Source organism: Corythoichthys intestinalis, chromosome 8, assembly GCF_030265065.1.
Source record: "Corythoichthys intestinalis isolate RoL2023-P3 chromosome 8, ASM3026506v1, whole genome shotgun sequence".
Classification (NCBI taxonomy): Eukaryota; Metazoa; Chordata; class Actinopteri; order Syngnathiformes; family Syngnathidae; genus Corythoichthys; species Corythoichthys intestinalis.
The window spans coordinates 4,655,275-4,671,236 of NC_080402.1; the positions used below are offsets into that span (position 1 = coordinate 4,655,275).

Sequence of the window (15,962 nt, forward strand, 5' to 3'; positions counted from 1 at the left end):
AGGCGTGTGTGGCGGTTGGTTGCAGTAACAGGGACGATAGACGGAGAGACTTGAAGTTCTACCGTATTCCAAGAGACCCAGAGAGGAGAGCGAGATGGACTGCTGCAATTCGACGAGAAAACTGGGCTCTAAACGATTACCACGGATTATGTAGTAGTCATTTTGTATCTGGTAAGATGCATTTAATATATATTTAGAGGGTTTTGGGCTGACAACCACAATTAAGATAATTGCAAGGCTAATCGCCGACAACATACAGTTTCAAATTCAAGATGTTTATTTCTTCCGCCATCATTATTTTTTGAATAATATTTAGCTGGTACCAAGTGAAAGAAGCTGGCCTCGTCTCCGGATCATCAGTTTTTGCAAGGGGGGCCAGATTTGGTGTGGTAAAAATGTGGGGGGCTATCTTGGCTGATTTACGTAGAACAATATATTTAAACAAATTTTAGCAAGCCCTTCTGTGTGTCACATTTGCTTTATTATTACTTTTTTAATTCATAATTTCAACAATCTCGCCTTTGTGGCGTTCTCTTTCGACACTCGGGCTCTTGCGAAATACTGCTGCTGTGAAATTAAACTAGCTTAAGTTGCTATAATTTCTCGCTGCGTATCTTCCCTGTAATGTTGTTCATGTCAGCGTGTCTTGTTTGGTAAAATCGCGTCACATCGAACTCTTTGAAAACAGCGACTGTCTCTTTGCAAATGAGGCGGACACAGTTGTTGAGTATTTTATTGAAGAAATAGTCCAATGTCCACCTATCCTTGAAGCGTCGGCCATCGCAGTCAACTTTTTTTTTTTATTGATTGTCGCCATTTTAGAAAATTGGAAGTGAAGGGTCACATGGGGTAATGTTGGTTAGAGTGCTGCTCTTAAAGTTTTTCAAAGTTTCGTGAGAATAGGCTGAGTTTCTGTGGACAAGATAGTTGTAGATATCAGGGTAGCAAATGTCAGGCAGAGACGGCGAAGACAGCGGGTCGAAAAATATCGATTTAGGCATCAAATATGGATCTGGGGAATGGATAGACTGAAGCTTTTCCACATAATGTCTTTTATGCAACGTATCCAATGAGTTTACAGCGTCTGAAAGCACCGGGGCTTCCATGAATTGCACTATAAATTGCACGACAAATTGAAACCATTGAGAATACGGATAAACACTGACGGACAATACAGCGACACGTCATTCTGTGACGTTGGTGAGGGTCTATAGACATATTGTTCTATGAAACACAACAGTTGTTTTAGCTTAAAATACAGCAGTTTCTTTTCAAGAGGAGTGCAAGAGCAGAAACTGGTTTTTAAGTCTTGTCTGTGTTTTCCGCCAAAGTCAGTTACACGCAATGACAATTTTTGGCTGCCGCCCCCCCACTCCAAACTCCACTTATGCTCCCAGTTCAAATCAATTGGACGTCTGTCACCGTCAATGGCAGCCAGTGTCTTTACACTTCACAAATTCCATTTTAAATTTGCTTTTAAATCTAAACGACATGTTGTTATATTATATACTGTATATGCATGCGTGTTCTCGCAACCAGGTGACCGTCAACCTCGTGCGTGCGCGTGGGTCTATGTGTGTGTGTGCTGCGCGCGCCCCCGTCGCACATATACGTCACGGCACTAGTTAAAAAGAAGGAGGGAAGCGCACAGGCAAAACATGTGAGCGCTCCTGAGGACTTACACAAAAGAAGAAGGAACTTTTATTGGCTTTTTTTTTTTTTTTTTTTTTTTTTTTTTTTTTTTTTTTTTTTAAAAACATCAAGGGATTATCATCGCCGTTGTTATCAAGCGTAAAGGACGACCGGGCTCTTCTTTTGTGGATTATGTCTACTAAACTATCACCTTGTCTTTGCCGTTTTTCCTGGGAAACTTATTATTAGGAGACACCTGCAGCATGCGTGCGCTTGTAAATGTCGTGAACGCTCATATATTGGGCTTTTTAATATAAGATTTTTTTTTCTTCAGTTTTTGCTCAAACGCCGGTTTGGGGGAATATTGTGGATTTATTTGTTTGGATTTTTTTTTTTTTTTTTTTTTTTTTTTTTGGTTCATTTAAAAAGAAATAAATATATTTTTGGGGGGGGGTGTTGTAAAATGAAGCACTTGCAGTTCGTGCTTGTGCTGGCCATCGCTGTCAATGTTTGGGAGTGCGGCGACGCTAAATTCGGAGCCGAACGCGGCGGCGAACTGAGCGCCAGGCGGCGACGCTGCTACGACGGCAGCCTGCCCAAACGTCTCAAGAAACGGGAGAGGAAAGTGCTGCTGGACGGGGGCGGCTCCACGACCACTTCCACCACTACCGCCGCCGCCGGTGAAGTTTGCCACCGGCTCTATCCGCGAGTGTCCTGCTGTCCCACCCGGAGAGCCGCGTATCAGATTGCGCACCGTATGGATGCACGGGTAAATACAGTTTTGTTTTTACTATCTTTCCCATGTTTTTTTTTTTTTTTTTTTTTTTTGTTATTGTGATTTTGATTTGTAAACTCAAGTCGGACCGTAAAACGACTTTTAAAACAATCTTTACGTCACTCTGGCACTGTTTTACGTTACCTGCCGCTTGGCACGTGGGTCAGTTGGCTGCAGCTGGTGACAGCTCGCCCTGTGCGGCTTCACAGCGGGGGTTTACCGGCGAAAGCTAAAGGAAACATGAGGTAAATAACGCTTGTTTAACAACTTGGACGGATGTAAGTTGTTTTTTGGGGGGAGTTTGCGAAGTTTTCCGAGGATTTTCAGTGAAATAGAACGAGTTGTATTCACCGTATCGTTCTTGAACGCACCTTAAGGCTGTTTTCCTAACGAGACACGTTAAATAGCGTTTAGCTAGCATAGTTTTATGCGTCTGCATTTAATATTTTTTTGCATTTTAGACAACTTTGCTTTGTTTAAAGAGGTTTTCTGGGTTTAGGGTAAAGGAAAAAAAACTCGGGTGGATGGAAAAACATCAGCTACGAAGTGCTCGTGAAGTTAGCCGTTCTTGAATGCGTACCCACTGTTAAAAATAGTAATAAGCTAAAGTACTTGTTTGTTTAAATTTGTTCATATATCCTATTTTCTTCAAAATAACTTTAAAATATATATTTTTAAAAAACTGAATAGCGTTAAATAAGAGCTACAAAAGTGTGGTTTTTCAAATGCATACACTTAAAACTCAATGAATGTGACTTGTAGGCTGCCCTCTTTTTCTGATCCATTAACTTGTGACCTTGATGAGGTTTTCCCACCGAAATAGGATCTAGGACTAGAAAAACACCGACTCTAACTGCCTTACAACTATTTCCATGTTAACTGACAATTTTGTGAAGCAAAATAACTTTGAAATGAGTTCAAAACAATAACTTCATGCGGTTATTGAACGCCTCACTAACAGTGTTCAGGTAGAAGATCAAGGCCGTTTCTGTTTGTTTAACAATTTTGGCAACATCACAGCTGTTATACTCTGATTTTACTAAACTACCATAAGACGCAATGACTTAAGGATACTGTACGAAATTTTTAGTGTTAATTTAAAATGCTTTTCTATTACTACATGCATGCTCCACCAACGCCAATTAGTACACAGAGCCCAGACATTTTAACTGAGACAGCCCCAAAAAGCTCAAAAAGGTCGAACACTCAGGGCAAACATGCGCGTATGCATGTCCCTGTGGCAGCAGTGCTGTTTCACCAAGCCTCCGTCTAGTCTCCGCTTGGCAAAACCACTTTACTAACCCACGTAAGACTTGCTTGTAAACAATCACGTTTGCTGTCGTTACGTTTTTGGAGCTGATTTGATGACTCGTTGCTTTATGTTCGTGCTCGTACAAGCGTGACTCAACACAGACTGTAGTTACACTTTAGGCCAGAGGTGGCAGTCTCGAGTAAAAAAGTCATACTCCATAAACTCCCTTTCAAGTCAGAATTGTCAAAATTCTGCTTCACATCTTTTGGGGGAAACGCACCCTTCTGAGTGAATAGTAGGGGTGCACGATATCCATTTTTTGAAGCCGATACTGATATCGCTAACTTCCTGCTCCTCAAAGCCGATACCGATATCGATAACCGATAATAAATATATAGTTTTTTAAATGTATAACCTGAGTTTTTGAAAACCTGGAGGTTTAAAAAAATTAGTGGTGGATTCAACATATATTTGCCTTTGATCTCATCAGATTTTTCATAATGACATGAACAAAACAGTGCGTTTCACTTCTGCACTGCCCGACAGCCAGCTAAGAATGAATGCACTTCCATAAACCCCAAGGGTTGGTCTTTTCTTGCTTTTATGGGACGACACTTGTCTTAATATTGTGAAAGTACAACAGAAAAATAAACATATTCAATACTCAATATACAACAAACTGCACAATACACTTATACTATTATATGTATAGCATAGCACACAAGCTTGAGCTACTAAAGCATTGGCTGGCTTCTATAACACAACTTATGAAGTTCTGTACATATGACCCTTCACCACAGAAGTAAACATATTTTGCACATCCTTCTGTAATAGTAAACATAAAATACTTACATATATTTCCGAGGCGGAAGCGTAACAGAAAGCATTCACGACTGTCAATGCTACCGCTAGACACCGCAATGTGTAAGTGATTGAACCAAGCTACTGTAACAAAAAATAGGAGCATTGAATTATTCTGACCAGCAGGTGGGAGCAATGCCCCGCAAATGGTCAACTGATTTCCCATACTATTGTATAAACTGCAAAGCCAGAACAGTACATATTATCGGTCCTATTATAAATGTTATTGGATTTATCGGGATGACGTCATAATTCCTATTATCGGACCAATAATTATCGTGCACCAATAGTGAATAGTAATGACGAGGCGAAGAACAGTAAATGTCTTGTAATTTTACAAGTTCGCATCTTCATTAACAAGCTTAATAGCCAGCTAATGAAGTATTTTTTTTCCCCAGGGTTGAGGCGCGGTAAAAACAGAAGGGTGAATGGAGCAGCTATAAGGCAACAAATTCGGGGAACTTTGTCATAGTATATAACATGACAATACAACACTGGCCTTCCAGACCATATAAGCAGGGGCAGATCTAGAAAATTATTGATGGGGGGCAGGATCTTTTTGAGGGTGGCAATGCCACCTTGTTGGGTCCGCCCCTCCATATAAAAATCTTGAATATATAAATAGATATATGTATAGAATAGATGGATGTACACACATTCATTTATTTTATATACATATACAGTGCCCTCCATAATTATTGGCACCCCTGAAAAAAGATGTTTTTTTAGCTTCTAATAATTTTTTTTTCAATTCAAATAATATGGGACCTTAATAGAAAAACAGAAAAATCCAACCTTCAATACAAGTGCATTCATTCAGTGGGAAAAAATCCCACATTAAGAAAAAATTATTTGACATCAAATAATGTGTGTCACAATTATTAGCACCCCTGGTGTTAATACTTTGTACAACCCCTTTTTGCCAACAAAACAAGGTCTGGGGACTGAGATGGCCGTGGGAGGAACTTGATTTTGTGTCTGGTGAACCATTTCTGTGTAGATTTGGCCATATGTTTAGGGTCATTGTCTTGCTGAAATACCCAGTGACGATCCATCTTCAGCGTTCGGGCAGAGGGCAACAGATTTTGATTTAAAATGTCCTGGTATTTCAAAGCATTCATGATGCCATGCACCCTAACAAGGTTCCCAGGGCCTTTGGAAGCAAAACAGCCCCACAGCATCACTGACCCACCCCCATACTTCACAGTGGGTATGAGGTGCTTTTCAGCATGCGCATCTTTCGTGGCACGCCAGAAAGATCCCAGTTGAAGCACACGGTCCCAGTTGAAGCCTGGGACCGTGTGCTTTGGTCAGATAAGACCAAGATTGAGCTTTTTGGCAACAAACACTCTAAGTGGGTCTGGCGTGCCACGAAAGATGCGCATGCTGAAAAGCACCTCATACCAACTGTGAAGTATGGGGGTGGGTCAGTGGCAGTGTATCAAATACTTGTTCTCCCCACTGTATTACTACCAAAGCATTTGTAAATGCATTCATTTTCTGGGAGAAAGCGAGCATTACCTGAAAGAATTGCAGGGGTGCCAATACTTTTGGCAAGCAGTGTATTTGTATGTGTGTGTATATATTTATGTGTGTATATACTGTGTACACACAAACACAAGGTGGGCGGGACAGGACAGAAATGTCAGGGCCATTTCTTGGTTCCAGTCCACCCCTGGGTACAGTTAGTTTACAGAGCTGTGACAACCAGGACAAAAACTGGAAACTGTTCTCGTGATTGGCTGATGATGAACACGGAAGCAAAACAGGAACAAATTTGCGATGTGTAAATCATCTTTTAAAATGGGGAAATCTCCGCTTAACTTTTGAGAACCGTTTTATTAGTATTAGTATTAAGTATTTCCAAAAAACATGTTTCTTTAATGTCTATTGAAATATTATGGTCATTTAATTAAGAATTCAAGTGCAAGTCCTACATTGTGCTTTCTTCAACAACTTATTTTTGTGTACTGTATTTTTCGGACTATAAGTTGCGTTTTTTTTTTTTTTTCATAGTTTGGCTGGGGGTGCGACTTAGACTCAGGAGCGACTTATTTGTGAAATCATTAACACATTATTATATCATTTCACATTTTATTTGGGTGTTTTGGAGTGACACTGATGGTTTGGTAAACTTGTTAGCATGTTCTTTATGGTGGAAAACACTCAGGTGACTTGAAGTTCCGCTCTGAGACCCCCAATATGGCCAACTTTCAAAATTGTCGGATATGCATGTGTGATACATCACTGGAAAGCTTAAAATATCAATTTTCTGGGGGAAGAAAATTATTGAGCTGGATGGCATTTTTTTTTTTTTTTTTTAAGTTTTTTTAATCAGCAAAACCCTATCTGGAGGTGAGAGCACGCGAGAGCAGAATTACAGACGCCATGACTTTAACGAATTATTATTGCGTACTTACCTTGTTTCGATCCAAAAACTCCATGTAGCATGTATCACTGAGTGTCAAGACACAGCTGTGAATGGCCACAGCTGGATTTTTTGGGAATTTTATGGGTCAAACATGGTCATATAACAAGGGTCGCGATGCAGAAATCCCAGACATCAAGGAGTGGTCGAGATGTTCTTTTTCATATTTTTACCCTTTGAAACTTTTTTTTTTTTTTCTTTGTTTGTTTGGATCGATAATTTATCATCTAACATATCGGGGAAAATGCGAAAGTAACAACAACAAAAAAAAATACAATTAAGCGATAGTTATGAGGCAGATATCCGTGACTTTTTTACAGAGATTTTTTCATTCTGACGTAATTTGTTTAAAAGTTTAAAATATGCGAGTGAAAAATTTAAACGAAATATTGGACATTAAATAATGATTCCAAGCTAAAAATGACAGACATTTTGAATAAAAAATATAATTACTTACCTTCTTTTTATAGCTGAGTTAAAACAAAAGCGGTTGCGCGACGTCTGTAAACGGGGGTTTCCAGGGTAAAAGGGACAAATTAAAAATAGTTCGGAGGCTTAATGCGCCATGAATCTGCTATGGCAGCATATAGACATATTGTTCTATCAAACACAACAGTTCTTTTGGCTTAAAATACAGCAATTTATTTTATAACAAGAGCAGAAACTGCTTTTTCAGTCTTGTCTTTGTTTTCCGCCTTATGCTATAGCTATCTGAATTACTCTTAATAGCCGTGTTACGACAACATACTGGCCACGTTTGCATTTCGTTGTTCATTCATCATGTAACATTATTATACTGTACACTTATTCAGCATGTTGTTCTCTATTGTATTTTAATTTTAAAGGGTATGACAACACCTGGGGAAATGCTAATATTCCATCATTTATCCATAAACGCATACCTTTTGGATTCATATCATGCCACTTCGTGTACTCACACACATCGCGACACCAAGAAAACGATAGAAATTTGGATCGATTGTCAAGCTAAAAGGACCCGCCCACGAGATCCCGGAAATCTAGCATATCGTGTGCGTGACGTCACTACAAGGAAACAACTGGCTCAGTGCTTAGTACTGAATGGCGGCAATGATAGCGGAAATTTTGTTTCTAGTTGCAGCGACGAATCCGACGTAACGAACATTCTTCTAATGGTGACGAGGAGAGTTATGAACCTTTCTTTGGTGTTTTGGGTTATCAATTTGAGCCCAAACGAAAGCCAATGCAGCCCATTGAAAGAATCATTGAGAGGAGCAATCACACTGATGAAACACCGGCAACATCGTGTGGGAAACACCGAATGGTTTGTTTTGCATTTCTTTTTGTGAAGCTGATACACCATGACCGCAAAATAATGTAATATATAGAATAATTATCATTCATTGTGCTATCATAGTTTTTCTCTCTGCCAACAGACACAAATATGAATGGGATTAGAGGATTTGTTCTATATATTTTAGGAGCGATAATTTATACATGTGTCCAGTCCTATATCCAATGCATGATATGTTTTTTATTATAAAAGAGTACTCACTCTGGCCACTTCGAGCTTGGCTGCTCCGCTCCTTTGGTTAGCCTGGGGTGGTCTCATCAGAGCCAGTCGTCCTCTTTCTTGATATCGCAGGACATTTAGGTGGCTGCGCTTGTATGGTGGCTGCTTTCATCAGCAATTTCTTAGCAAAACCTGATTTCATTTGTCCATAGTTCGAATAGCTTTCAGGTGTAAAATGCGCATCACACAAAACCGTCTGGGTTTTGTGTGATGTGAAGGCTGGGTCTGCAAAAAATTAGCCCTCTTAGTACGGACGAACTTTACTCATTGTCTGCATAGTCCAGCTCTTTTTCTCGCGTTCGGGAACTCATGGGTACTACATTGCGACAAATGGTTATTTGTAGACCACATAGCATGACAGGTTTGAACCATTTTTGCGATTTTTTTGATAAAACACGAACGCAACTCTCTCGTCGATAAACAACGATTGCACCTGCCTCGACCTTTCGTTTCCTTGTTATGACGTCTCCGCCCCATTCGGCTGTTTCCGGAATACTTTCGGAAATGTTTGTAATTTTCGATCTATTTTCGATAATTGCTCATGAATGCGATTTATTTTTTTTGTTAACTTTATTGATATTTGTTATCTTGCCACATAACGGTTCTATTGATATCTCACAGCCCCTTAGTGTTTTAATATCCTTTAAATTGCCTTTCAAGATGACATATCTGTTCTATGTGTTGGATTTTATCAAGTAAATTTTCCCCCAAAAATGCGGCTTATACTCCAGTGCGATTTATATATTTTTTTTAGGGCTGTCAAACGATTAAAATTTTTAATCGAGTTAATTACAGCTTAAAAATTAATTAATCGTAATTAATCGCAATTAATCACAGTTCAAACCATCTATAAAATATGCCATATTTTTCTGTAAATTATATATATATTCTGTAAAATAAATTGTTGGAATGGAAAGATAAGACACAAAATGGATATATACAGTGGGGAGAACAAGTATTGGATACACTGCCAATGGGTTTTCCTATTGGCAGTGTATCCAATACTTGTTCTCCCCACTGTACATCCAACATACGGTATATAAGACTGTAGTGGGCATTTCACTCTACTGTCATTTAAATCTGTCTATGCTGTCCTCACTCCGAAGCGTCTACTTTTTCCAAAGCTAGACAGCTAGTGAACGACGCCTTAATAATCAGACTTCTTCCTTTTTCATCTGATTTATTAATAAAATAGCCTCAAACCATTGTCCTCTTTAGACCGTCATAAAACTACAAAAAAAAAAAAGTACACAAGCATTGCATTAGCAACAACGTTAGCTTAGCACGCTATACAGGTTCACTAAACATAAACAAAAAGCGTCTCATACAAAAAATAGAACATTTCGCTTACTAACATAATATGTACATTCTTTACAACAACCATACTTACGGACAAATCTTGTCCAAGGATCATATAAGCACAACATTATCAGCCCGAGACATCGTGCAGCCATAATGAACTGGCAAGAAAACAATAAACCATGTTGCAAAGCGACCACAAGAGTTCGCTTTTGGACAGCACAAAAAGCCTTGCTGTAAGACTTACCAAAAGGCAGAATACTTTCTGAGCGGGACATGTGCGTTAATTGCGTCAAATATTTTAACGTGATTAATTAAAAAAATTAATTACCGCGCGTTACCGCGATAATTTTGACAGCCCTAATTTTTTTCTCTTCATTGCGCATTTTTGGACTGATGGGACTTATACTCGGGTGCGACTTATAGTCCGAAAAATACGGTCTGTTACACACCACTAATAGGTTTTTGAACATATTTACCGCATTAAAGTAACAGTTTGTGAAATATATCATTCTTGAATGCCCCCTTACCCTCCTTTTCCTGACTACTATTTTCATGTAAAACCACTTCTGGACTCATTCAGGGGCTGCTGGGTGGTAGTAGGGGTAAAAAAAAAAAAAAGTAGGAAAAAAGCCATATTATTGCATCATTTAATTTCCTCAAGTCATGCAAATAAGAGAGGAGAGAGGAGGACGTCTAAAGGGGTTGAATGAGTCGACTTCTCCTCCCAGCTACACTGCCCACACACGGAGCCCATTCTGATTATAGCCTAAGAATAACAAGGCCATTGTGTTTGTTGGTTTCGCTAATGGGAGAAGCTGGAGAACATCACCCCCACCCCTCGCCTTCCAGTCATCAACCCTGTCCAAGTGTTAATGCCTTTGGGAGTGTCCCCCTCCTCTTTGGCCGACCAACATACACCTCGTCCCCTGAGGAACAAGTGTTTTGTTGGAGCTTAGTGTTGCCGCTGCCACTGAATGACAAGTGTTCTTTTCGGATGGCTGGCGACTGGCCACTAGGTCCTAAGGCTGCTGGAAAAGCAAGTATATTTTGGGAAGAAAAAAATGAATGATGGACAACCTTACTGCTAAAAAGTAGGGGTGGGAACCTCATGGGTACCTCACGATACCCAGCTGGAACAGTAACTGAATAAATAATTAGCGCTGAACATGAATTTGGATTGTTTTTGACATCTGTAGCACTGCAGTGCATGTTAGGAAGCATGTTGGACGACAACAGTGTTGAAAGCAGGTGGCAGCAGAGGTCGACTGTCTCCCCTAAGAGAACAGTGATGGCCAAATGAAGCTTCTTGAAGCAATGAAGCTTTGCAGCCAAGCTTAATGGTGGTTCATTGTGTCTCTGACAGTAGTATGATGCCATGCTAGCAGTTAATACCGTATTGGCCCGAAAATAAGACGGCCCTGATTATAAGACAACCCCCTCAAGTTTGAAAAAAGACTTTTTTGAACACCAAATTAATTTTTATTAGGGCTGTCAAAACGATTAAAATTTTTAATCGAGTTAATCACAGCTTAAAAATGAATTAATCGTAATTAATCGCAATTCAAACCATCTATAAAATATGCCATATTTTTCTGTAAATTATTGTTGGAATGGAAAAACACAAGACTGATATATACATTCAACATACGGTACATAAGGACTATATGTTTATTATAACAATAAATCAACAAGATGGCAATAACATTATTAACATTCTGTTAAAGCGATCCATGGATAGAAAGACTTGTAGTTCTTAAAAGATAAATGTTAGTACAAGTTATAGAAATTTTATATTAAAACCCCTTTTAATGTTTTCGTTTTATTAAAATTTGTAAAATTTTCAAACAAAAAAAATAAACTAGTAGCTCGTCATTGTTGATGTCAATAATTACACAATGCTCATGGACGGTGCTGAAACACATAAAATCAGTCGCACCAAAGTGCCAGCAGAGGGCGACAAAACACAAAAAAACAAAGGTAACAAATGGACATTACACTGCCATTTTAATCTGTTTGAGCGGGGCATGTGCGTTAATTGCCTCGAATATTTTAACGTGATTAATTTAAAAAATTAATTACCGCCTGTAACGCGATAATTTTGACAGCCCTAATTTTTATACAGAAAATAATTACAGTACATCTGAAAAAAAAAATATTATAACAATATATTTGAGAGAAACAGCATGTTATTTTGTCTCATTCAAATCTTAATATCTGAACCTTTAAATATGTAAACTAAAGTTCAATCACATACGTAAATGAATGGCTTCTGGTCTTTGAAATGTAAATATCGTATTGGACTGAATATAAGACGGCCCTGATTATAAGACGATCCCCTCTTTTTCAAGACTGATGTTTGAAAAAAGACTTTGAACACAAAATTTTTATTAGGGCTGTCAAACGATTAAAATTTTAATCGAGTTAATCACAGCTAAAAAATTAATCGTAATTAATCGCAATTCAAACCATCTATAAAATATGCCATATTTTTCTGTAAATTATTGTTGGAATGGAAAGATAAAACACAAGACGGTTATATACATTCAACATACTGTGCATAAGTACTGTATTTGTTTATTATAACAATAAATCAACAAGATGGCATTAACATTATTAACATTCTGTTAAAGCGATCCATGGATAGAAAGATTTGTAGTTCTTAAAAGATAAATGTTAGTACAAGTTATAGAAACTTTATATTAAAACCCCTCTTAATGTTTTCGTTCAAATAAAATTTGTAAAATTTTCAAACAAAAAATAAACTAGTAGCTCGCCATTGTGGATGTCAATAATTACAAAATGCTCATGGATGGTGCTGAAACACATAAAATCAGTCGCACCCAAGCGCCAGCAGAGGGCAACAAAACACAAAAAAACACAAGTAACAAATGGACGAGGGCTGTCAAAATTAACGCGTTAACGGGCGGTGATTAATTTTTTCAATTAATCACGTTAAAATATTTGACGCAATTAACGCACATGCCCCACTCAAACAGATTAAAATGACAGCAGAGTGTAATGTCCGCTTGTTACTTGTTTTTTGGTGTTTGTTGCCCTCTGCTGGCGCTTGGGTGGGACTGATTTTATGGGTTTCAGCACCATGAGCATTGTGTAATTATTGACATCAACAATGGCGAGCTATTAGTTTTTTTTTTTTTGATTGAAAATTTTTACAAATTTTAATAAAACGAAAACATTAAGAGGGGTTTTAATAAGGGCTGTCAAAATTATCGCGTTAACGGGCAGTAATTAATTTTCTAAATTAATCACGTTAAAATATTTGATGCAATTAACGCACGTGTCCCGCTCAGACAGATTTAAATGTCAGTAGAGTGAAATATCCACTTGTTAATTGTGTTATATGGAGTTTTGCCGCCCTCTGCTGGCGCTTGGCTGCGACTGATTTTATAGGCTTCAGCACCCATGAGCATTGTGTAAGTTATTATTGAAATCAACAATGGCGGGCTACTAGTTTATTTTTTGATTGAAAATTTTACAAATTTTATTAAAACGTAGAGGGGTTTTGATATAAAATTTCTATAATTGGAACTAACATTTATCTTTTAAGAACTACAAGTCTTCCTATCCATGGATCGCTTTAACAGAATGTTAATAATGTTAATGCCATCTTGTTGATTTATTGTTACAAATGCATTCCTTATGTACCGTATGTTAAATGTATACATCCATCTTGTGTCTTATCTTTCCATTCCAACAATTTATTTTACAGAATATATATATAATTTACAGAAAAATATGGCATATTTTATAGATGGTTTGAATTGTGATTAATTGCGATTAATTACGATTCATTAATTTTTAAGCTGTAATTAACTCGATTAAAAATTTTAATCGTTTGACAGCCCTAGTTTTAATATAAATTTCTATAACTTGTACTAACATTTATCTTTTTAAGAAATACAAGTCTTTCTATCCATGGATCGCTTTAAGAGAATGTTAATAATGTTACTGCCATCTTGTTGACTTATTGTTATAATAAACTAATGCAGTACTTATGTACCATATGTTGAATGTATATATCAGTCTTGTGTCTTATATTTCCATTCCAACAATAATTTTTTGAAAAATATGGCATATTTTATAGATGGTTTGAATTGCGATTAATTCCGATTAATTAATTTTTAAGCTGTAATTAACTCGATTAAAAATTTTAATTATTTGACAGCCCTAGTTTGAATATAAAATTTCTATAACTTGTACTAACATTTGTCTTTTAAGAAATACAAGTCTTTCTATCCATGGATCGCTTTAAGAGAATGTTAATAATGTTAATGCCATCTTGTTGATTTGTTATAATAAACTAATGCAGTACTTATGTACCATATGTTGAATGTATATATCCGTCTTGTGTCTTATCTTTCCATTCCAACAATAATTTTATAGAAAAATATGGCATATTTTATATATGGTTTGAATTGCGATTAATTATGATTAATTTTTAAGCCGTAATTAACTCGATAAAAAATTTTAATCGTTTGACAGCCCTAGTTAATAGTAGAGATTTACTCAAACTACATTCAAAAAACAATTTTTTTCTTGCCTAAAAAGGAAATATAAAGCCACGCACGTGTTCCTGTGTACACCCCGCAGCGCGGCGGGCATGCCTGCCCTCCTGCTCTAAATTGCCTAGTGACTCCGATTGGCGTGAGCTGGCAAAGCTTCCGCGGTGAGTAGCATTCGTGTGCTCTCAGCCATATGTTACCGGGATCGGCTCCAAATGTACACCGTCCAACATCGTGGCACAAGAAACCCTTTGTGTTTTTAACCTCCGCCAATAGTTGAATGTAATCGTTTGCGTTTGTGACAATGAAATGTTGGTGTAATGAGATCAAAGGTTGAATATATAGTTGTTAAAATAATTTGGACCCATTATGAAATACTTTGAAGTAGTGCTGCAACAATTAATCGATTAACTCGAGTATTCGATTAGAAAAAAATATTCAAATTAAATTTTGTTGCCTCGAGTATTCGTTTAAGTGGCGTTGTAATGTTTTATTTTGAAAGTTTACATTTAGTTTATTGATTAGGGTGGATACATTGCCCTCTGGTCTGCCTCATTTCACATGGCTGAATCCAACTGCTCCCTGTTAAGACCAACGTAAGCTAAGTTTTTCTTTGGGCTAATGTGTTTTAATGCATTCGTAATGTAGTTTATATGTATATTTAGCCTTTTTTTTTTTTGTGGGAATATGAGTCTGAACCATTTTTTAAGAGCATTGGAAAAAAAAGGTTAGCATTCTATACCATTTAAGCTAGCGGATTTTTGCCATGTAAGTTAGCCAATTGTTCTTTTGTTGTACATAGATCCTCATTCATTTATTTTTAATACCGTTTGAGGCTCAGCTCAGATATTTAAATTTTTCATGTTCCTTTTCCGATTATTCGAACTAACTAGTTCCTCGATTAATCGACTACTAAAATAATCGATAGCTGCAGCCCTACTTTGAAGGATTGTTGTTCATTTCATTCATTTTTGTTGTTTGTTTTATTGCTCTAAAACTTTTATAGACAACATTTTAATGGTCATATTCAATGGTCTTTAAAGGGGAAGTTCAGATTTTTTTACATTAGGCTTCATCTTTGAGTTAGCCAGGGTTTAATCAGTAGTTGGAGTTGATTTGAACAAATTCTGTGCAGTTTGCCAGTTATTTGATAGTTTCAGGGCTTCGGAGTGGCTAAGCTAGGTGGTTGAAATCAACTCCTTCAACTAATTAAACCCCCGCTAATTTAAATATTAAGCCTTATGTGAAAAATTAAAATGCTCAAATTCGCCTCATGTAGGACATTTCGCCGACGGAGGACATTTTGGCAGAACGCCGGAATATTTTTCCTCCACACCCTTCTCACCTTTTTAACCCCTGACCCATTTTCATGCCTGTTTTTTTTAAGATCTGTAAATATACCATTGCACTAGTCCAATCTACTGAAAATGAATGCATGCATAAGTTTTTCCATGTCTTTTTGAGTCAGAACCCCCTTAATTCCTGCTATATTCTTTAGGTGGTAATAAGCAGATTTAGTGACGGACTTTAGATGGCTATCAAATTTTAGGTCTGAAACAATAATTACGCTAAGATTTCTGACTTGATTTGTAGCTTTATGTGACATTGTGCTAAAGTGCCTGCTTATCTTTGACCTT

General features: G+C 37.4%; 1 protein-coding gene across 1 annotated transcript in view; it reads left to right on the forward strand.

The window, feature by feature from the left end:
• Positions 1-2,043: 2,043 nt before the first annotated feature.
• Positions 2,044-15,962, forward strand: part of hhip (hedgehog interacting protein) — a 102,597-nt gene continuing 88,678 nt past the window's right edge. The window contains exon 1 of the mRNA XM_057844074.1: positions 2,044-2,401. Within this exon, the coding sequence (XP_057700057.1) occupies positions 2,096-2,401 (306 nt within the window). The 5' untranslated portion in view covers positions 2,044-2,095. The remainder of the gene's footprint in view (positions 2,402-15,962) is intronic.